Source organism: Staurois parvus, unplaced genomic scaffold, assembly GCF_062004578.1.
Source record: "Staurois parvus isolate SC_StPar_1 unplaced genomic scaffold, SC_StPar_1.0 ptg000217l, whole genome shotgun sequence".
In the NCBI taxonomy this organism is placed as follows: domain Eukaryota; kingdom Metazoa; phylum Chordata; class Amphibia; order Anura; family Ranidae; genus Staurois; species Staurois parvus.
In genome coordinates, this window is record NW_028318013.1 from 1,714,301 (window position 1) to 1,737,500 (window position 23,200).

At 42.5% G+C, this 23,200-nt stretch overlaps 1 protein-coding gene across 3 annotated transcripts in view; it reads right to left on the minus strand.

Annotated features, from left to right (window-relative positions):
• Window positions 1–23,200, minus strand: part of LOC149460908 (uncharacterized) — a 57,279-nt gene that overhangs the window by 30,676 nt on the left and 3,403 nt on the right. For all 3 annotated transcript variants that reach the window (XM_089679061.1, XM_089679059.1, XM_089679062.1), the window contains exon 2: window positions 6,035–6,125. In XM_089679061.1, the coding sequence (XP_089535187.1) occupies window positions 6,035–6,125 (91 nt within the window). The remainder of the gene's footprint in view (window positions 1–6,034; window positions 6,126–23,200) is intronic.

Here is a 23,200-nt window from a genome sequence, read left to right on the forward strand (position 1 = left end):
AACATCTCACGAGTAGAAGGAAAAATGGATTCAATAAAATTTCAGCAAATTTTGGATGGTAACTTGATGCCATCTGTGAAAAAGCTGAAGTTAAAGAGAGGATGGCTTCTACAAATGGATAATGATCCTAAACACACCTCGAAATCCACGGGGGATTACATCAAGAGGCGTAAACTGAAGGTTTTGCCATGGCCTTCACAATTTCCTGACCTCAACATAATTGAAAATCTATGGATAGACCTTAAAAGAGCAGTGCGTGACAGACAGCCCAGAAATCTCAAAGAACTGGAAGACTTTTGTAAGGAAGAATGGGCAAAGATACCTCAAACAAGAATTGAAAGACTCTTGGCTGGCTACAAAAAGCATTTACAAGCTGTGATACTTGCCAAAGGGGGCAGTACAAGATATTAACTCTGCAGGGTGCCCAAACTTTTGCAGATGCCATTTTTTGTTTTCTGTTATTTTGAAAGTGTAAATGATGGAAATAAAATCTAACTTTTGTTGACATATTATAAGAATGTCTAATCTGTAATTTGATGCCTTTTGGAGATTTTTCCATCTTTCCTTGGCTTCTTTATGCACATTAATACAAATTTTTAGCTGGGGTGCCCAAACTTTTGATCCCCACTGTACATACACAGAAATACATATCTTCCCTTTCTCTCGCTGTCTCTCTTCCCTCTTTTTCCTCTCTCTCTCTCTTCCCCTTCTCTTTCTCTTCCTTCCTCACATCGTATGGGGCTGCACACAAACACCTTCTCCAAGGGCTGCTGATCTCCGGGCAGCAGGAAGGGGGGGGGGAGTTTGCAGCCCCATACGATCCATCAGTGTAGGGAGGGAGGCAGGGAGATCCCACAGAACACAGCACAGCTCACCTGGCCCGGGCTTATTCCTCTGGTCCCGGCTCATCAGCTGCTGGAGGGAGAGGTACAGGAGCATCACTCTGCAACTGCCCTCCCCCCAAATCGATTCTCCTGCTGTCCGGGCCACTACAAGGGTACCGGTGCGACCCCTCTGCTGGTGACCCTGCATGGCTCTGTCCGCTGCTGCCCAAAAGGTCCCTTCTTCAGGGGAGCGGTGCTGCCCCCCTAAAAATTGCCGCCTTGCCTCGTGGTAAATATGCCCATGCCCTGGGGGACACACTCGCCCCCACCATAATTTCCACTCGCCATTGGTGAGCAGGCGAGTGGAAATGTAAAGCCCTGTACTAGACAACGGTCTGGGATAGAGGTTGAAGGGAATCTGCAGCCACTTGTTACAAACAAAATTAAGTGGCAGGGAAGTGTCATTTACGAGCAATTTAAATGGCATTTTTTTCATTGTGATTGTCAGTTTGCTTTGTACAGGGTACAGATACATTTCATTAACAGGTTAGGGGCATCCCCCAAGCATGTTATGAGAAGGATGAAGTGCAGTTTTAATGTTTCCCTGGCAGTGCCTAGCCTAGAAATGGGTAAAATTAATTTGCAGGATTTGTCCACCATCTATACCCTGTTCCAAATTATTATGCAAATTCTATTTAAGTGTCACAAAGATTAAATATTTTGTTTTTCAGTTTAACTCATGGATGGCATTGTGTCTCAGGTCTCTTTTGATCACTGAAAACAATCTCGGACACCTGTGATAATTAGATTGGCAGGCGAGCCCAATTTAAGGAAAAACTACTAAAGGAGGGTGTTCCACATTATTAAGCAGAGCACCATTTTCAAGCAATAAAGGGAAGAAAAAGGATCTCTCTGCTGCCGAAAAGAGTGAAATAGTTCAATGCCTTTGACGAGGTATAAAACATTAGATATTTCACGAAAACGTAAGCGTGATCATCGCACTATTAAGAGATTTGTGGCTGATTCAGAGCACAGATGGGTTTGTGCAGATAAAGGCACATTGAGGAAGATTTCTGCCAGAACCATGCATCGGATCAAGTGAGCAGCTTCTAAAATACCATTACATAGTAGCAAACAGATATTTGAAGCTGCTGATGCCTCTGGAGTCCCACGGACATCAAGGTGTAGAGTCCTCCAGAGTCTTGCAACTGTGCATAAACCTTCTATTCGGCCACCACTAACCAATGCTCACAAGCAGAAATGACTGCATTGGGCAGAAAAATACATGAAGACTAATTTTCAAACAGTCCTGTTCACTGATGAGTGCCGTGCAACCCTGGATGGTACAGATGGATGGAGTAGTGGATGGTTGGTGGACAGCCACCCTGTTTCAACAAGGCTGCGACGTCAGCAAGGCAGTGGTGGAGTCATGTTTTGGACCTGAATCATGGGAACAAAGCTGGTCGGCCCCTTTAGGGTCCCCGAAGGTGTAAAGATGACCTCTGCAAAGTATGTGGAGTTTATGACTGACCACTTTCTTCCCTGGTACAGAAGGAAGAACTATGCTTTCCATAATAAAATCATCTCATGCTGCAAAGAATACCTCTGCATCAATGGCTGTTATGGGGATAAAAGGAGAGAAAGTCATGGTGTGGCCTCCATCCTCCCCTGACCTAAATCCTATTGAGAACCTTTGGAGCATCCTCAAGCAAAAGATCTATGAGGGTGGGAGGCAGTTTACATCCAAACAGAAGCTCTGAGAGGCTATACTGACATCTTGCAAACAAATTCAAGCAGAAACTGTCCAAAAACTCACAAGTTCAATGGATGCAAGACTTGTGAAGCTTCTATCAAATAAGGGGTCCTATGTTAAAATGTAACGTGACCTGTTAAAATGTTTAAAAAGTTAAAATGTTGTTAAAAGTTTGATTGAAATAGCTTTTTTTTTTCAGTAAATATGCTGCAAACACAACAAATGACAATTTTCAGTTCTTTACAGCCTATAAAATGTTTTGAAACTTACTGTGCGTAATAATTTGGAACAATACATTGTAAGTTTTTTATGTTTAAAATAAATACTGTTATCATTAGGAGGTTTGTTCAATAAAATTTGAATTGTACTCTTAATAGTTGATAACATGAGAATTATGCTGACTGTTATTTACATAAATTATTACATGAGAAAAATATCATCTGCATAATAATTTGGAACATGGTGTAGTTTAATGGGGTTTGAGGAACATTTACAATTTCTAATCATTTTTAACTGCTTGCAATCCTCCTCGAGTTGAACCCAGGTACAATCAGCTCATCACTAATGATAATGGAGGAACTGTAACTTTGTTCCACTATTGTCTCATACACATACAGTGGGGCAAAAAAGTATTTAGTCAGCCACCAATTGTGCAAGTTCTCCCACTTAAAAAGATGAGAGAGGCCTGTAATTGGCATCATAGGTAGACCTCAACTATGAGAGACAAAATGAGAAAAAAAATCCAGACAATCACATTGGCTGATTTGGAAAGAATTTATTTGCAAATTATGGTGGAAAATAAGTATTTGGTCAATATCAAAAGTTCATCTCAATACTTTGTTATATATCCTTTGTTGGCAATGACAGAGGTCAAATGTTTCCTGTAAGTCTTCACAAGGTTGGCACACACTGTTGCTGGTATGTTGGCCCATTCCTCCATGCAGATCTCCTCTAGAGCAGTGATGTTTTGGGGCTGTCGCTGGGTAACACGGACTTTCAACTCCCTCCAAAGGTTTTCTATGGTTTTGAGATCTGGAGACTATAACAAAAAATGTTGAAGCGCTATGAAAATGCAACAAATCAGTGTATATACAAACAAATATAGGTGAATAAATATACATTAATAAGCAATAATTAAAACGTGAGACTCCAATCTTTTAAATAATATAGAGTGACATGTGCTTAAAACAGCAACACACTGTGCAAAAACAAGTGCCTGGTCTGCCAATATAAATATAAACACACCAGGTTAAATGAAATATATACCCAAGATAGATATACATACAGTACATAAAAAATATTACCGTGAGACTCCAATCCTTGAAATAATACAAAGTGACCCGTGCTTAAAAACAGCAACACACTATGTAAAAAATGCCTGGTCTGCTAAACAATATGTATACACACCAGGTAGAGTGAAATATATACCAAAAATTAGATATCCATTATTAATATATCAAGTGATAGGTGCAACAACACAAATAGAAAAAACAAAAAACGACAATTGAATAAAATCGTTCAGTGTAAACATCGATAGTGACCAGTCCAACAAAAGGTGCTTCAATCTTCAGTGTACACTATAAGTGCTCTCAGTGACACTCTTTGTGACTTATCCCATGGATATCTAATTTTTGGTATATATTTCACTCTACCTGGTGTGTATACATATTGTTTAGCAGACAAGGCATTTTTTACACAGTGTGTTGCTGTTTTTAAGCACGGGTCACTTTGTATTATTTCAAGGATTGGAGTCTCACATTAATATTATTTATGTATATATATCTATTTTGGGTATATATTTCATTTAACCTGGTGTGTTTATATTTTTATTGGCAGACCAGGCACTTGTTTTTGCACATCGGAGTCTCACGTTTTAATTATTGCTTATTAATGTATATTTATTCACCTATATTTGTGTGTATGTACACTGATTTGTTGCATTTGCATAGTGCTTCACCATTTTTTGTTATAATTTACACATCCTGAGGTATAGGGAATAGGTGACAGCAGCTGGCTATTTATTAGGTCATTTCATAATTGAGCGCAGGAGGATATTTCAATTGGCTAGGCCACTCCAGGACCTTGAAATGCTTCTTACGAAGCCACTCCTTCATTGCCCAGGCGGTATGTTTGGGATCATTGTCATGTTGGAAGACCCAGCCACGTTTCATCTTCAATGCCCTTGCTGATGGAAGGAGGTTTGCATTCAAAATTCACAATACATGGCCCCATTCATTCTGTCCTGTACATGGATCAGTCGTCCTGGTCCCTTTGCGGAGAAACAGCCCCAAAGCATGATGTTGCTACCCCCATGCTTAACAGTAGGTATGGTGTTCTTTGGATGCAACTCAGCATTCTCTCTCCTCCAAACACCACGAGTTGTGTTTCTACCAAACAGTTCTATTTTGGTTTCATCTGACCATATGACATTCTTCCAATCCTCTTCTGGATCATCCAAATGCTCTCTAGCAAACTTCAGACGGGCCCGGACTCGTACTGGCTTAAGCAGGGAGACACGTCTGGCACTGCAGGATCTGAGTCCCTGGCGATGTAGTGTGTTACTGATGGTAGCCTTTGTTACGTTGGTCCCAGCTCTCTGCAGGTCATTCACTAGGTCCCCCCGTGTGGTCCTGGGATTTTTGCTCACCGTTCTTGTGATCATTTTGACCCCACGGGGTGAGATCTTGCGTGGAGCCCCAGATCGAGGGAGATTATCAGTGGTCTTGTATGTCTTCCATTTTCTAATTATTGCTCCCACAGTTGATTTGTTCACACCAAGCTGCTTGCCTATTGCAGATTCAGTCTTCCCAGCCTGGTGCAGGTCTACAATTTTGTTTCTGGTGTCCTTTGACAGCTCTTTGGTCTTCACTATAGTGGAGTTTGGAGTGTGACTGTTTGAGGTTGTGGACAGGTGTCTTTTATACTGATAACAAGTTCAAACAGGTGCCATTGATACAGGTAATGAGTGCAGGACAGAGGAGCCTCTTGAAGAAGTTACAGGTCCGTGAGAGCCAGAAATCTTGCTTGTTTGTAGGTGACCAAATACTTATTTTCCACCATAATTTGCAAATAAATTCTTTCCAAATCAGCCAATGTGATTGTCTGGATTTTTTTTTCTCATTTTGTCTCTCATAGTTGAGGTCTACCTATGATGCCAATTACAGGCCTCTCTCATCTTTTTAAGTGGGAGAACTTGCACAATTGGTGGCTGACTAAATAATTTTTTGCCCCACTGTATAATGAACTACTTATATAATATAAACTAGTATAATAATATATATAATAAATATTATTGATAACATTTGTCTATTGAATCATCTACACAGGTTCACTTTATGCCAGAGATATTTGATACTAAATTAAGAACATTACTAAATTTAACATAATTGCTATAATGATTCAATTTCAAATATTCTAGTACAAATGTAATTGAAGCCCATTGTTTTTTTTTACTTACTTCATACAGTCTATATTTTTCATTTGTATCTTTTGAATGTAAAGATAAATCAAAACCAACTTCTTTTCTTTCTATGTCAACATAATACTTTCTGTAATAAAAAAAAACAACTGTAAGCAGTCTTGAGGTGCTAAAATACCAGGATAGTACAAACACCCTCAAATGACCCCTTTTTGGAAATTAGACACCCTAAGCTATCTGCTGTGAGGCATATTGAGTCCATGTAAGATTTATTTTTTTCCACAAGTTTCTGGAAAAATACAAAAACATTTTTTTAAGTTGTCATTTAAATGATTTCTTTCTCGCACAAGCCATGGGTATATGTGGAATTACACCCCAAAATACATTCTACTACTTCTACCGACTATGGGGATACCACATGTGTGAGACTTTTTGGGAGCCTAGCCACATACAGGAGCCTGAAATCCAATGACCACTTTGAAAGCCTGAAGGTGCGTAACTTCCTCATTTCACTTCCTCAATACCTATCACAGTTTCGAAGGCCCTGACATACCAGGATAGCACCAACCCCCCCCCAAATGACCCCTTTCTGGAAAGAAGACACCCCAAGGAATTTAAAAAGAGGCATGGTGAGTATTTTGCAGATCTCATTTTTTCTCACAAGGTTTTGAAAAATAAAAAAACAATAGAAAAAATATGTTTTTGGTTTTTTTCTTCATTTTCCAAAAACTTGTGGCAACAACTGAGATCTGCAAAATACTTACCATGCTTCTAAACAAATTCCTTGGGGTCATTTGGAGGGGGTTTGGTGCTATCCTGGCATTTCAGGGCCTCCGAAACTGTGATAGGTAGTCTGGAAGTGTAATGAGGAAATAAAGTCCTTTAAAAGCCTGAAGGTGCTTATTGGATTTTGGGGTCCTGTACTTGGCTAGACTGCCAAAACATCACTCACATGTGGTACCCCCATACTTGGGAGAAGTAGCAGAATGTATTTTGGGGAGTAATTCCACATATACCCATGGCATGTGTGAGCAGTAAATCATTTAAGTGACAATTTTGTGTAAAAAAAAAAACAAAAACATTTTTGTCATTTTTCCAAAAACTTGTAGTAAAAAAATAAATTCTTCTATTGATTCAACATGCCTCTCAGCAAATAGTTTGGGGTGTCTACTTTCCAAAAAGGGGTCGTTTTGGGGGGTGGGGGCATTTTATAACCAGCATTAGACGTTTATGCCACACATCATTCACTCTTCTAACCACCTGAAGATCAAGCCTTTTCTGACACTTTTTGTTCACATGAAAAAAATCAGTATTTTTTGCTAGGAAATTAATTTAAACCCCCAAACATTATATATTTTTTTAAAGCAGACACCCTAGTGAATACAATGGTGGGTACTACAATTTTTTATGGAACATAGTACTCGCGCAGTGATTTTTCAAAAGCAATTTTTTAAAAAAAATACCTTTTTTTACTTTGAATGCACAAAAACACAATATATTGGCCAATTATTTGGTAAGATATAAAAGATGATGGTAAATAGATACCAAACATAACATGTTTTAAAACTGGGCATGCCCCGTGCAATATCAACAAACTGCAACACTTTAAAAGCTACCATTTTAGATTTACAGAGGAGGTCTAGTGTTAGAATTACTGCCCTTGATCTGACGTTATGGTGATACCTCATGTATGGTGCAACTGCTGTTTACATACCAGCACAGGGTCAACGCTTGTGCACACAGGTGTGTGCGCATGGGAGGGGCAAGTTTTTTTTTTTTAAGTTATTTTGATTTTTTTTATTATTTTTTCACTGTACCTTTCATTTTTTTTTTTTTTTTTATCACTTTTAATGCTATCACAGGGAATGCAAATATCCCCTATAACTTCAATGGGCATTATCATATATTCTTTTTTGAGAAATCTGGGGTCTATCAGGCTCTAGATATCTCCTCTGCCCTTACATTATCTAATCAAACCAAAATCAGTGTGATCAGATGCTTTCCCAATTTACAAATGGCGCTGTTTATACCCTGTGAAACTGAAGTGATGAAATGCTCGTAGCTTCCGAAATTTTTAGACTATAGAGATGATTGGCACCACTCTGGTCCCCAATCAGCTCTATGGTCAGCTGGCAGAAACACCGGCTGCATTCTCAGGTTCCCCCGATGGCACGGGACTGCCCGAGAAGGCCGTGGAAGGCAGCGAGGGAGGGGGCATCATATCCTGTTGCTTGTAAAAGCAATCCTGCAGCTAATTAGCCATTAGGATTGCTTTTACATGAAAGCCGATCGCCGGCTAAAAAAAACGATACCAGGATGATGCCTGCAGCTGTAGGCATCATCCTGGTATAACCATTCAAAGTCCAGTGATGTACCAGTACGTCGCTGGTCCTTGTTGGGTATATATGCTATGTTCTTTTTTTTTTTTGTATGCAGCCTGTGGACTGAATGTAAAAAAAGAGAAGAAATCTCTGCCAGAAAAAAAGTGTGGTATGCCCACCATTAGAATATACCACCCTGCATTCACCCACTTCTAATGGTGGGCACCCATTAGGTCACACTTTGCCACATGTGCCATTTCCAAGATTGTACAGATGTCTAAATAGTGGCACACTTGAATAAAAATTGTCCACGTATAAGTGGTACCCCATATGGAAAAAGGATGACACCAAGTCCCAAACTATCTTGCCACTGCTCCCCATGTAGTCTGGGCATCCGGGGGGGCTTCACGTGACTATCTTTCCCCTTGTAAACCTGAAACCTATAAGTATAGCCTGTTGCCCTCTCACAGGTCTTCTACATCTTGACCCCATATCTGGCACGCTTGCTGGGGAGAAATTGTTTGAATGCAAGGCGGACAGAAAAATTAATCAGGGACTCATCAACGCAGATGTTTTGCTGGGGAGTATAGACATCTGCAAATTTTTGGTTAAGGGGATTTGAGAGGGGTTAAATTTTGTGGAGCCGGTCAAATTCAGGGTCACCTCGAGGACGACAGAGTGTATAGTCGTTGAAATGCATAAAACACATTATACTCTCATATCTAGTGGGTTAGGCCCACAAAAAAATGCAAATTCAGAAACTGTAATGAGTTTCCATGCGACTGATCTGGCAAGGTTTGAATTTGGGTTGGCGGCGATAAATTGTTGTGCATATAAATTGCTTTGGTCCACAATCAACACATACAGATATTCCGTGAAAAACTGCTCCAAAAATCAAGGGGAGTAGTTAAATTTGCTATTTCCACCTGAATTCCGGGTTTGGCAGTGAATGGGGGAAGTATGGGTGCTGAAGAATTTGTGGGCTGTCAATCAGGATTTGCAAGCACATCCAGAAGGATACTAGAAGCTGTATGGGCCTGTGTGCGAATTCTTGGTGGCTGCGGGACAATACTTGTGCTCGCCCCCGCACCGGCTTGTACTGGAGTTATGGGACTCGCCACATCACCAACTCATACTGCAGTGCTGGTATTATTATTATTATACAGGATTTATATAGTGCCAACAGTTTGCTCAGCGCTTTACAGTATAATGGGAGACAATACATCAACAATACAGTTCAATACAAGAGGGTTAGGAGGGCCCTGATCTTGGGAGCTTGCAATCTAAGAGGTATGTGAAAGACCAAGATGTACTAGACTGCTGGTACTCGCCAGTTCACCAAAAGGTAGCATGGTACTAGTACTGGCACTCTGCTGCATATGAGAGTCATCAAAATTTACCGGCAAGTGCTAACAGAGGTCAGGCCGGGACCCGGTGATTGACACCCGCGACCACGATCGGCGGCATGGGTAGGGTGGTCGCGCGCCTCGCGCGCGATCCCTAATTGTTTTGCAATATCACATTTTAAAACGTGATTTTGCCCAGCGGTGCCACCTTGTGGCCGTTTTTCCCCAGTGGCTGGACGGCAAGCAGTTAAAAGGCCAGTTAACCCAAAATTGATATATTATATTTAGGCGTATGATGACATGTTAATCCACTCAGTTGTAAATTTCACAACTTCAGTAGCAGCTGAATTCTAAGATCTGTTGGAGTGATTCTTCTCCCCAACATCCAACTATAACTGAAATAAGAAATAATAAAAAAGTGATTAGGAGATGGGATTACCAAATAACTTCATTCATATTGAAAAATTAGTTCATTTTATTTTTCATCCTAGGCAGGTACCTGTTAAAGAACAGCCACCCAGATCACTTTTACTCAACAGATGGTCATTGGCTGATACCAAGCACATGGCTGCAGCTTGTTTTATGCACCATTTATAAATGGCCTTTGGACAGCAAATCTGCTAGTAGACTTGAAACAAGCTTGAAGTAAAACTGAAGTTTTCTAGCAACCTGTTTAAAGTGACAGCTCGTATTCCCATTAAGATCCATGTTTAACCTCTCCATACTGGAGATGTATATATTACTCTTATACAAGCTGAAGCCTCTGTAAACAAAGCCTTTCATTTTTTTTAACTAAAATCTCTGCTGTTAGTTTCAAACTTTTCATAAGTAGTAAGAAACCTGTTGCTTTATGTTTTCTGCAATTATTCTGCAATATGGTGTCAAAAGTGACACCTGTATCAGCTGTTCTTGATGTGGACTTCATCCCTCCTACTATCAAGTACTTTAGCTTTCAAATAAAGCTTTTTAGGTTGTGCTTTCCTTCTTCTCTGTCAAAGTTATGAAAGAATTCTGAAAAATTGATTTTGTCTGGTGTATTCATCTTCCACCCTCCAAATGTTTCTCCAACACTCAATTATGTAGCCAGGAACAATTGTTTCAATGTATCAAACCTAAGTGCTTCAAAGCACGATTTCAACATATTTGAACATTAGATCTTCATTCAAACAGTGCCTACAGATATATGTGTTATACTTGGAAAAACACAAATAAATTTTACCTTTTTAATAATTTATTCAGCAAAAATATTAATAGATTTAATGGTGTACTGTAGAAAAAAGGAAGTACACTCTTGGTATAGGAAGTTGGTATTGCACCCTTTAGCAGATATTACTTCCTGTACTTCCTTGCATTACTCTCCACAGGTCTCTAAAATTATATTTTATTTTACCATTTCCCCATGGAAAATTCCTAAAATTGTTTTGAATGTTTAATTGCATGACCCGCCTATTTCAAGTCCCCACATAATATTTAATGGTTATTCAAATCAGAGCGTTAACTTGGCAGGTCCCTCACCCACCATTCCTTCTTTCTGAGCCATTCCTAGGCGAATTTGCCTGTGTGCTTTGGATCATTGTGTTGAAAGATCCATTTTGGTTCAGCTTTAACTGCATGCTGTCCAGGCCCTGAAGCAGCAAGGCAACTCCATACCATAACATTTCTATCACCATACTTCGGGGATAGTTTGAAGTTCTTCTGAAATACTGTCTTCAGTTTGCGCTACACATGTCTAATGTTTGAAAAAATTATTGTTTGTGCGTAAGAAATACAAATTACCCCAGAAGGGCACCATCATACAATAATCATAAAGGATAGAACAGAGGAAGAAACTGCAATATATGAACTATCTCGGGACCCAAACAACACAGGATTCACATAAATCATTTATGTAAACAATTCAAACTTTATTACAAACATTAAAAGTATATTACAAACAAAAAAATCCACAAAACTTCACAATGACAGCTGTACAATTTCAGGCTCTGATGGAGCCTCACTCATTTCCTGCGACTGGTAATTAACATCCAAAATCAGAATGCAGATTCCAGGTGATAACTGGCGAGAAAGCTCCTCTACATGTTTTTGTGACCATCGTCGCTGCATCAGGCAGAAAAGGAGCCAATATTTATCTAAGATAAAACATACAGTCAGGTCCATAAATATTGGGACATGGACACAATTCTAACATTTTTGGCTCTATACACCACCACAATGGATTTGAAATGAAACACACAAAATGTGCTTTAACTGCAGACTCTCAGCTTTAATTTGAGGGTATTTACATCCAAATCAGGTGAACAGTGTAGGAATTACAACAGTTTGCATATGTGCCTCCCACTTGTTAAGGGACCAAAAGTAAGGGAACAGAATAATAATCATAAATCAAACTTTCACTTTTTAATACTTGATTGCAAATCCTTTGCAGTCAATTACAGCCTGAAGTCTGGAATGCATAGACATCACCAGACGCTGGGTTTCATCCCTGGTGATGCTCTGCCAGGCCTCTACTGCAACTGTCTTCAGTTCCTGCTTGTTCTTGGGGCATTTTCCCTTCACTTTTGTCTTCAACAAGTGAAATGCATGCTCAATCGGATTCAGGTCAGGTGATTGACTTGGCCATTGCATAACATTCCACTTTTTTCCCTTAAAAAACTCTTTGGTTGCTTTTGCAGTATGCTTTGGGTCATTGTCCATCTGCACTGTGAAGCGGTGTCCAATGAGTTCTGAAGCATTTGGCTGAATATGAGCAGATAATATTGCCCGAAACACTTCAGAATTCATCCTGCTGCTTTTGTCAGCAGTCACATCATCAATAAATACAAGAGAACCAGTTCCATTGGCAGCCATACATGCCCACGCCATGACACTACCACCACCATGCTTCACTGATGAGGTGGTATGCTTAGGATCATGAGCAGTTCCTTTCCTTCTCCATACTCTTCTCTTCCCATCACTCTGGTACAAGTTGATCTTGGTCTCATCTGTCCATAGGATGTTGTTCCAGAACTGTGAAGGCTTTTTTACATGTCGTTTGGCAAACTCTAATCTGGCCTTCCTGTTTTTGAGGCTCACCAATGGTTTACATCTTGTGGTGAACCCTCTGTATTCACTCTGGTGAAGTCTTCTCTTGATTGTTGACTTTGACACACATACACCTACCTCCTGGAGAGTGTTCTTGATCTGGCCAACTGTTGTGAAGGGTGTTTTCTTCACCAGGGAAAGAATTCTTCGGTCATCCACCACAGTTGTTTTCCGTGGTCTTCCGGGTCTTTTGGTGTTGCTGAGCTCACCAGTGGGTTCCTTCTTTTTAAGAATGTTCCAAACAGTTGTTTTGGCCATGTCTAATGTTTTTGCTATCTCTCTGATGGGTTTGTTTTGTTTTTTCAGCCTATTGATGGCTTGCTTCACTGATAGTGACAGCTCTTTGGATCTCATCTTGACAGTTGACAGCAGCAGATTCCAAATGCAAATCGCACACTTGAAATGAACTCTGGACCTTTTATCTGCTCACTGTAATTGGGATAATGAGGGAATAACACACACCTGGCCATAGAACAGCTGAGAAGCCAATTGTCCCATTACTTTTGGTCCCTTAACAAGTGGGAGGCACATATGCAAACTGTTGTAATTCCTACACCGTTCACCTGATTTGGATGTAAATACCCTCAAATTAAAGCTGACAGTCTGCAGTTAAAGCACATCTTGTTCGTTTCATTTCAAATCCATTGTGGTGGTGTATAGAGCCAAAAATGTTAGAATTGTGTCGATGTCCCAATATTTATGGACCTGACTGTAAATAGCCCTTAACAAGTAATTTAAAAACAAATATACAAGATGGTGGTCATGTAACTGCTTACTCACAAGGGCATGTGCGAGAGCCTACGCAAGGACGCTTGGGAGGTATAAGGGGGTAACTCAGATACCTCGTGTGGTAGGCTATAAAGCAGGATAAAGGTAGTAATGGTACAAAATAGAAAAATAATGAATTCGCCAAAGGAGAGAAAACAGAACAAACCAAACAGAACAAGGAGAAAAAAGGAAGAGAGAAGAGGTGGGAAGAGGAAGTAGAAAAAGAAAAGGAGGGGAAAAATGGGAGGGGGGAGAAAAGGAAGAAACAAACATAGGCCCTAGAAATGTCCATTAAAGAAGTACCAACCGTAACCGCCCATATCATATGGCATAGAGAGAAAGAAATCAAAAGCAGCTCAGATTGTATAAGACACACTAATAAAAATTACAGGGGTGCATTTCAGTATAGGTAGTGAGAAGCTGGACACCAGGTTTGCATAGAGGTTCCAAAAAAGGCAGTCAAATAGGTTTTACACAAACAAGTCCCAAACAGAGGAAATGTGGAAACAAAGTAAAAAATAAGCAAATAAATGTATAGTATGTATGCCTATATATAATCTGCCAACCTAGTCCACCAAACCCTCTGGTACCAAGCCGGTGTCTGGTCAGTTCTCCTGAATGCGCATCCGCAAAAGATCCTATGCACATGCAGTACCAAACAAGCAGGCACTGTCCCAGAAACCAGAGTCTGGCCACTAAGGGACTGCCCCCCCCTGCATCCACCCTTTTCCTCTCCTTTTTTTCCTACTCCCTTTCCCTTCCCACTTTCTCTCCCCTCCATTTTTACCCCCGTTCTGTTTGGTTAGTTCTGTTTTCTCTCCTTTGGCAAATTCATTATTTTTCTATTTTGTACTATTACTAACTTTATCTTACTTTATAGCCCACCAAGCGAAGTATCTGGGTTTCCCCTTATGCCTCCCAGGAATTCTTGCGTAGGCTCTCGCCCATGCCCTTGTGGGTAAGCAGTTACATGACCACCACTTTGGTATGGAAATCATGACCTATATCTTATGACTTTATTTTTGACAAATATTGGCTCATTTTTCTCCTGAAGAAGCAAAGATTGTTGCAAAACATGTAGAGAAGCAGCAGCAGCAGCTTTTTTCTCTCCAGTCATCACTTGGAATCTACATTCTGACTTTGGATGTTAATTACCAGTCCTGGGAAACGAACGTGGCTCCATCTGAGCCTGAAATTGTAAAACTGTCATAGTGAAGTTTTGTGGGGTGTTTTTTTTTTGTAATATACTTTTATGTTTACTTTATGTTTGTAATAAAGCATGTTGGAATTTTTTACAAAAATGACTTGTGTGAATCCCATGTCTTGAGGTGTCTTCCTCTGTTCTCTCCCATTTAGTCACATGTCTAATGTTACTGTGGTCAAACAACTCTATCTGTGATTCATCAGTTCACAGCACATCATTCCAGAAGACTTGGCCTTTGTCTATATGTTCAGTGGCAAACTGTAGTTTTGCGGTGATTTTCTTTTTGAATAGCAAAGGCTTTTTACTGGCACACCTCCCAAGCAGCTTAAATTGGTGCAATCTTTTTCTATTTGTAGATGACTGTAGATGAGATGTCACACAGACTGTTGCAAGAATTACCTGCAGATCCTACAGTGAAATTTGGGGGTTATTGGAGACTTCTTTTAGCATCAGACAGTAAGCATTTTTGCTGAAATTGTTAGGCTGCACAGTCCCTTACAAATTAGCATTAATTTAAAAGCTACACAAAGATTTGAAAACTAGACTATTTACAGAGGAATGATTGATTTTGCAAAATTTTGTGATTTTTTTTTTCTATGTTGGAATGATGGCACCATACAGTATATGCCAGAAAACTCCAGCATACTCCCTATGAAGGTTCCAATCACTGTCACTAACTGTGAAAAACTCAAATTCTAATTGTATGGGTTTCAAGCTGTGGTAAATGTAGGGTGTAGAAACCCTTTCATTAACGTTGAATCCTGGGGAGCCGATGACATATTAGATGCCTGCTATGTGTCAAGATACAGTTGCAAGAAAAAGTATGTGAACCCCTTGGGATTACGTGGAGTTTTGCATGAATGGGCATAAAATGTGCTCTGAAGGTCATCTAAGTCACAACAATAGAAGAACACAGTCTGCTGAACATAATACTACACAAACATTAGATGTTGCCATGGTTTAATTGCACATAACATGTAAACATTCACAGTGCAGGGAGGAAAAAGTATGTGAGGCCCTAGCTTAATGACTTCTCCCAGAGCTAATTGGAGCCAGGAGTGAGCCAACCTTGACTCCAATCAGTGTGATGATATTGGATGTGTTGCGGACAGCTGTCCTGCCCTTAAAAAACACACACCTGTTTTGGGTTTACTGGTTTCAAGAAGCACTGTCTGATGTGAACCATGCCTCGCAGAAAAGAGCTCTCAGAAGACCTACGATCAAGAATTGTTGACTTGCATGAAGCTGGAAAGGGTTACAAAAGTATCTCCAAAAGCCTTGATGTTCATGTGTCCACGGTAAGACAGACTGTCTACAAATGGAGAAAGTTTAGCACTGTTGCTACTCTCCCTGGGCGCGGTCGTCCTGTAAAAATGACTGCAAGAGCACGGCGCAGAATGCTGCATGAGGTAAAGAAGAATCCCAGAGTGTCAGCTGAAGACCTACAGAAATCTCTGGCACATGCTAACATTTTTCTTGACACATCTACAATAAGGAAAACATTAAACAAGAATGGAGTACATGGGAGGACACCACGGAGCAAGCCATTGCTGTCCAAAAAGAATATTGCAGCATGTTTGAAGTTTGTAAAAGAGCACCTGGATGTTCCACAGCACTACTGGCAAAATATACTGTGGACAGATGAAACCAAGATTGAGTTGTTTGGGAAGAACACACAACACTATGTGTGGAGAAAAAAAGGCACAGCACACTAGCATCAAAACCTCATCCCCACTGTAAAACAAGGCGGAGGGAGCATCATGGTTTGGGGCTGCTTTGCTGCCTCAGGGCCTGGACGGATTGTTGTCATTGATGGGAAAATAAATTCCAGAGTTTATCAAGACATTTTGCAGGAAAACGTACGACCATCTGTCCGCCAACTGAAGCTCCGCAGAGGATGGGTGATGCAACACGACAATGACCCAAAGCATACAAGTAATTCAACAAAACAATGGCTGCAACAGCACAGAATACGCCTTCTGGAGTGGCCCAGTCAGAGTCCTGACCTCAACCCGACTGAATTGCTGTGGCATGACATTAAGAGAGCGATTCACACCAGACATCCCAAGAATATTGCTACACTGAAACAGTTTTGTGAAGAGGAGTGGTCCAAAATTACTCCAGACCGTTGTGCAGGTCTGATCTGCAACTACAGGAAACATTTGGTTGAGGTTATTGCTGCCAAAGGAGGGTCAACCAGTTATTAAGTCCAAAGGTTCACATACTTTTTCCTCCCTGCACTGTGAATGTTTACATGTTATGTGCAATTAAACCATGGCAACATCTAATGTTTGTGTAGTATTATGTTCAGCAGACTGTGTTCTTCTATTGTTGTGACTTAGATGACATTCAGAGCACATTTTATGCCCAATTCATGCAAAACTCCACGTAATCCCAAGGGGTTCACATACTTTTTCTTGCAACCGTACTTCCAGGGGCACATTTACCCCAGGTGGAGAACCAGTGAAGTAAAAGGTGCAACACTGGGCTACATGTCACATATTCTTTTGGTCAACAGTAGGAGCCACCTGGGGGCCATTTTTTTTTATTATACTACACTATGCATCTCAGGTCCCTCCTGAGTGCCTGGAACCTCCATGAGAAGTATCAGGATGAAGAACTGTGAACATTGAAACCTGGGTGTACTGAACTCTGAGCACTTCTGTATTCACAGTTGTAAAACACTGTGGGGTAGATTTAATAAAACTGGAGCACTCCTGGTGCAGCTCTGCATGGTACAGTATTTGCACTGATTATCATTACTTCTATTGCAAACAGCTGTGCATGGTAGCCAATCAGTTTCTAACTTCAGCTTGTTCAATTAAGCTTTGGCAATAAAACCTGGAAGCTGGTTTCTATGCAGAGTTGCACCAGATTTCGTACTCTCCAGTCTTTGTAAGTAACCCCCCTGTGTGTGTGCTTGGTCAGCTTCAACAGAGTTCAGAGGTGACATGGCCATGATCTAATAATAATTCAGCAATCTAGATTCTTTTATAATATAAACAAAATAGAGCTAAAATAAACAAATTCGCCTGATGTAAATAAGTGTACCTATATATATTAATGTTTTAAGAGACTTTTAGAGTTTGCAGTTCTAAATAGTATATACATGGGGATGGCCATATTTGTTTATTACAAAGGTAAGTCCTAGTCCAGTGGTGGCGAACCTATGGCACGTGTGCCGCAGCAGGCACACAGAGCCCTCTCTGACGGCACGCGAGCCGAGTCGCCCCAGCAGCCAAGCATCGGCACAGAGGGACCATGCGCATGCTCGGAAAGGAGTAGCGGCGCCAGGCGATGATGTCATGAGCCGTGACTCATTAGAAGCAACTCTTTTGGGCTTTCGCATGGCCGGTCAGTGCGCTGCCAAGAATATAAATATTAGACTGGCTGTAAGTTTTAATACATTCATTTTTATTAACACAAGATATTAGCTTGTGCTGGTGGTCAGCGGAACTTTGTCCCCTTGTGCTGGTGGTCGGTGAAACTTTGCCCCCTTGTGCTGGTGGTCAGTGGAACTTTGCCCCCTTTTGCTGGTGGTCAGTGAAACTTTGCCACCTTGTGCTGGTGGTCAGTGGAACTTTGCCCCCTTGTGCTGGTGGTCAGTGGAACTTTGCCCCCTTGTGCTGGTGGTCAGTAGTACTTTGCCCCCTTGTGCTGGTGGTCAGTGGTACTTTGCCCCCTTGTGCTGGTGGTCAGTGGAACTTTGTCCCCTTGTGCTGGTGGTCAGTGGAACTTTGTCCCCTTGTGCTGGTGGTCAGTGGAACTTTGCCCCCTTGTGCTGGTAGTCAGTGGAACTTTGCCACCTTGTGCTGGTGGACAGTGGAACTTTGTCCCCTGGTGCTGATGGTTGGTGGAACTTTGCCCCCTTGTGCTGGTGGTCAGAGGAACTTTGCCCCCTTGTGCTGGTGGTCTGTGGAACTTTGTCCCCTTGTGCTGGTGGTCGGTGGAACTTTGCCCCCTTTTGCTGGTGGTCAGTGGAACTTTGCCGCCTTGTGCTGGTGGTCAGTGGAACTTTGCTGCCTTGTGCTGGTGGTCGGTGGAACTTTGCCCCCTTGTGCTGGTGGTCGGTGGAACTTTGCCCCCTTGTGCTGGTGGTCTGTGGAACTTTGCCCCCTTGTGCTGGTGGTCGGTGAAACTTTGCCCCCTTGTGCTGGTGGTCAGTGGAACTTTGCCTTCTTTTGCTGGTGGTCAGTGGAACTTTGCCGCCTTGTGCTGGTGGTCAGTGGAACTTTGCCCCCTTGTGCTGGTGGTCAGTGGAACTTTACCGCCTTGTGCTGGTGGTCAGTAGTACTTTGCCCCCTTGTGCTGGTGGTCAGTGGTACTTTGCCCCCTTGTGCTGGTGGTCAGTGGAACTTTGTCCCCTTGTGCTGGTGGTCAGTGGAACTTTGTCCCCTTGTGCTGGTAGTCAGTGGAACTTTGCCACGTGGTGCTGATGGTCGGTGGAACTTTGTCCCGTGGTGCTGATGGTCGGTGGAACTTTGCCCCCTTGTGCTGGTGGTCAGAGGAACTTTGCCCCCTTGTGCTGGTGGTCTGTGGAACTTTGTCCCCTTGTGCTGGTGGTCGGTGGAACTTTGCCCCCTTTTTCTGGTGGTCAGTGGAACTTTGCCGCCTTGTGCTGGTGGTCAGTGGAACTTTGCCGCCTTGTGCTGGTGGTCAGTGGAACTTTGCCGCCTTGTGCTGGTGGTCGGTGGAACTTTGCCCCCTTGTGCTGGTGGTCGGTGGAACTTTGCCCCCTTGTGCTGGTGGTCGGTGAAACTTTGCCCCCTTGTGCTGGTGGTCAGTGGAACTTTGCCCCCTTTTGCTGGTGGTCAGTGGAACTTTGCCGCCTTGTGCTGGTGGTCAGTGGAACTTTGCCCCCTTGTGCTGGTGGTCAGTAGTACTTTGCCCCCTTGTGCTGGTGGTCAGTGGTACTTTGCCCCCTTGTGCTGGTGGTCAGTGGAACTTTGCCCCCTTGTGCTGGTGGTCAGTGGAACTTTGTCCCCTTGTGCTGGTGGTCAGTGGAACTTTGCCCCCTTGTGCTGGTGGTCAGTGGAACTTTGCCCCCTTTTGCTGGTGGTCAGTGGAACTTTGCCGCCTTGTGCTGGTGGTCAGTGGAACTTTGCCCCCTTGTGCTGGTGGTCAGTAGTACTTTGCCCCCTTGTGCTGGTGGTCAGTGGTACTTTGCCCCCTTGTGCTGGTGGTCAGTGGAACTTTGCCCCCTTGTGCTGGTGGTCAGTGGAACTTTGTCCCCTTGTGCTGGTGGTCAGTGGAACTTTGCCCCCTTGTGCTGGTGGTCAGTGGAACTTTGCCCCCTTGTGCTGGTGGTCAGTGGAACTTTGCCACCTTGTGCTGGTGGACAGTGGAACTTTGTCCCCTGGTGCTGATGGTCAGTGGAACTTTGCTCCCTTGTGCTGGTGGTCAGAGGAACTTTGCCCCCTTGTGCTGGTGGTCAGAGGAACTTTGCCCCCTTGTGCTGGTGGTCAGTGGAACTTTGCCACCTTGTGCTGGTGGACAGTGGAACTTTGTCCCCTTGTGCTGGTGGTCAGTGGAACTTTGCCGCCTTGTGCTGGTGGTCAGTGGAACTTTGCCCCCTTGTGCTGGTAGTCAGTAGTACTTTGCCCCCTTGTGCTGGTGGTCAGTGGTACTTTGCCCCCTTGTGCTGGTGGTCAGTGGAACTTTGCCCGCTTGTGCTGGTGGTCAGTGGAACTTTGCCTGCTTGTGCTGGTGGTCAGTGGAACTTTGCCCCCTTGTGCTGGTGGTCAGTGGAACTTTGCCTGCTTGTGCTGGTGGTCAGTGGAACTTTGCCTGCTTGTGCTGGTGGTCAGTGGAACTTTGCCCGCTTGTGCTGGTGGTCAGTGGAACTTTGCCCGCTTGTGCTGGTGGTCAGTGGTGCTTTGCCCCTTGTGCTGGTGGTCAGTGGAACTTTGCCCCCTTGTGCTGGTGGTCAGAGGAACTTTGCCCCCTTGTGCTGGTGGTAAGAGGAACTTTGCACGCTTGTGCTGGTGGTCAGAGGAACTTTGCCCCCTTGTGCTGGTGGTCAGCGGAACTTTGCCCCCTTGTGCTGGTGGTCAGCGGAACTTTGCCCCCTTGTGCTGGTGGTCAGCGGAACTTTGCCCCCTTGTGCTGGTGGTCAGCGGAACTTTGCCCCCTTGTGCTGGTGGTCAGCGGACCTTTGCCCCTTGTGCTGGTGGTAAGTGGAACTTTGCCCCCTTGTGCTGGTGGTCAGTGGAACTTTGCCCCCTTGTGCTGGTGGTCAGTGGAAGCTCTGCTATTATGTTTTACTTTTAAGACAAACAATGTTAATGTATGGGTTGTTTTTCTAAACTAAAACCTCAGTATTCAGGTTTAATTGCAGTGTTGGCACTTTGTGATAAATAAGTGGGTTTTGAGTTGCAGTTTGGGCCATGCTTTGCAGTGGAATCAATAGCTAGCTCTTTCCCCTCAAGCCAGGCCTATAAGTCAGCTTATTGTATCTCAGCATGCCATCTAGTGTCTAATTTTCAAATATGAACAACGAAAAGTATATAATAAAAAGCTTGCAAAAATTACTTTCAAGCGAACCTTAAATCAATGAACATGACTTTTGCTTATCTACAGTGTAAGTTCTTGATACCTCATGCCCCTTTCATTCCTTCAGGCCCATACTGATGGTCAGCCTCAGGATGCACAGGAGGGAGAAAGGGGCGTGCATAATGCTGAAGCTATGCTTTTCGGAGCAGCTCAGCATCTGGCTATAACAGCAAGGTTTCTGAGGATCCTATGGGTATGTGCCTACAATGCAATTTTGTCTTCTTCCCTTAACAAAGTCCCTTTAAGTGTCACCTTTTGGTGACTGTGGTGTTGATTTACTAACACAGAAGAGTGTAGCTCTGGATAGAAAAGAACCAGCTTCCAGGTTTTATTGTCAAAGCTTAATGGAACAAGCTGAAGTTAGAAGCTGATTGGCTACCATGCACAGTTGCACCAGATTCTGAGTGCTCCAGTTTTAGTAAATTTCCCCTTGTGGATACCTATGATATTCCCTTTGGAACCCTTGAGATATTCAAGGCTGTACATAGGACTTGAACCTCTGCCCAAGTCAAGAAAAAGCCTTGCCCGTTTGAGCATGTTTCTGGCTAATAAAAAATATTTAGAAATAATACTTATGCAGTATTGATCTGCATTATGGGTTAATGCCTATGGAAATAATGAAGCTACAGGATTAACATGACAGCTAGAGACCTAGCATTTTCAGAAATGGTCTACGGGTCACTAAAGGGCAGGACATTCCGAAACCCAATGGTCCAGGTGTGCAACTTACAGGTTGCATCTCAAAAGTGAATGCTATTTCCATAGCCTCAGCCTTGTATTTTCACCAGCAAAATATGCAATTTTAGTCTTTAGTGAGTAACAGGATCCACTCCTATTTACTTATGCTGGCTAATTGTTGATGCTCATGTAATGTATGGCTGATGTCAGACAGGCGATTCTGCTGCTAGAGACAAAATGCCCTATGGAATTTCTCCCTCTGTATCCAGGTGTAGCAAGATGTTGCTGGTCCAAACACTGCTGAATCTTGATCGTTAGCGATGGGAATGACTTTATACTGTCTCAGCTACAGAGGAAGCGATTCTGTAGTGACAAATTCTTGCTTAGTGACTGAAATCGCCAGAGGTGGGATTGTTAGCAGCAGAGTCACCCATCTGACATCAGGCTAGCTGGGCATACACTAGTGGATTTTTGTTAAAAACGTTTTTATTTCTAAGAAAATGTATTCTGTTTTCTAATTGTGGGGTCAAAGTTGACTGCTGTGACAAGGAATTTGTTTTTCTAAACAAGCAAATTTCTAACAGTTCTTGAAAAGTTCAAAAGTCCTCCAAGTGTCACATTCATCAATCAGAGGCTATCACAGTGATCAGGTGACCCAGAATTGGGAGTTCAGGGGCTGATCATTACCACGGGACCCTGGGCTCTTTGTCAGACTCCGGTCTCTGTGCTGGGAGCACGCCGCATGACGCACTCCCAGCACAGAGAGCATACTGTCAGAGGGAAGGGGTTAATGAATATCAAATCTCAGTGCACCAAAGTGTATGTGTCACAATCCCTTAGCAGCTGAGAACCTCCAGCACCCCAGCGGTGTACAAGATATATCCCAGAACAGAGCTTGAAAAGTCCCAAAGTCCTCCAAGTGTCACCTTCGTGTCCAAATAAAGTGCATTCGTTCAATCACCGTCTCCTTTAAATTCACAATAGAAATTTCTCTCCCAGATATCCAGTCTCAAAAATAAAATAAAAAAAACTATACTGTGCAATACACATTTACTCCATAGGTGTAATAAACTATTCAAAAATTGTGGTCCGATTTAAAAACGTATGTGTAGACTTCCACACTCCACACTCATCCTCTGCAATACAATATTCGTTCGGGGGGGGGAGTTGAATCCTCACTTATTATTTCAGGTGGATATCCAGAACCCCAAAAAATAAATCAGAGTCAATAGTACAACCCTGTAATGCACACTAA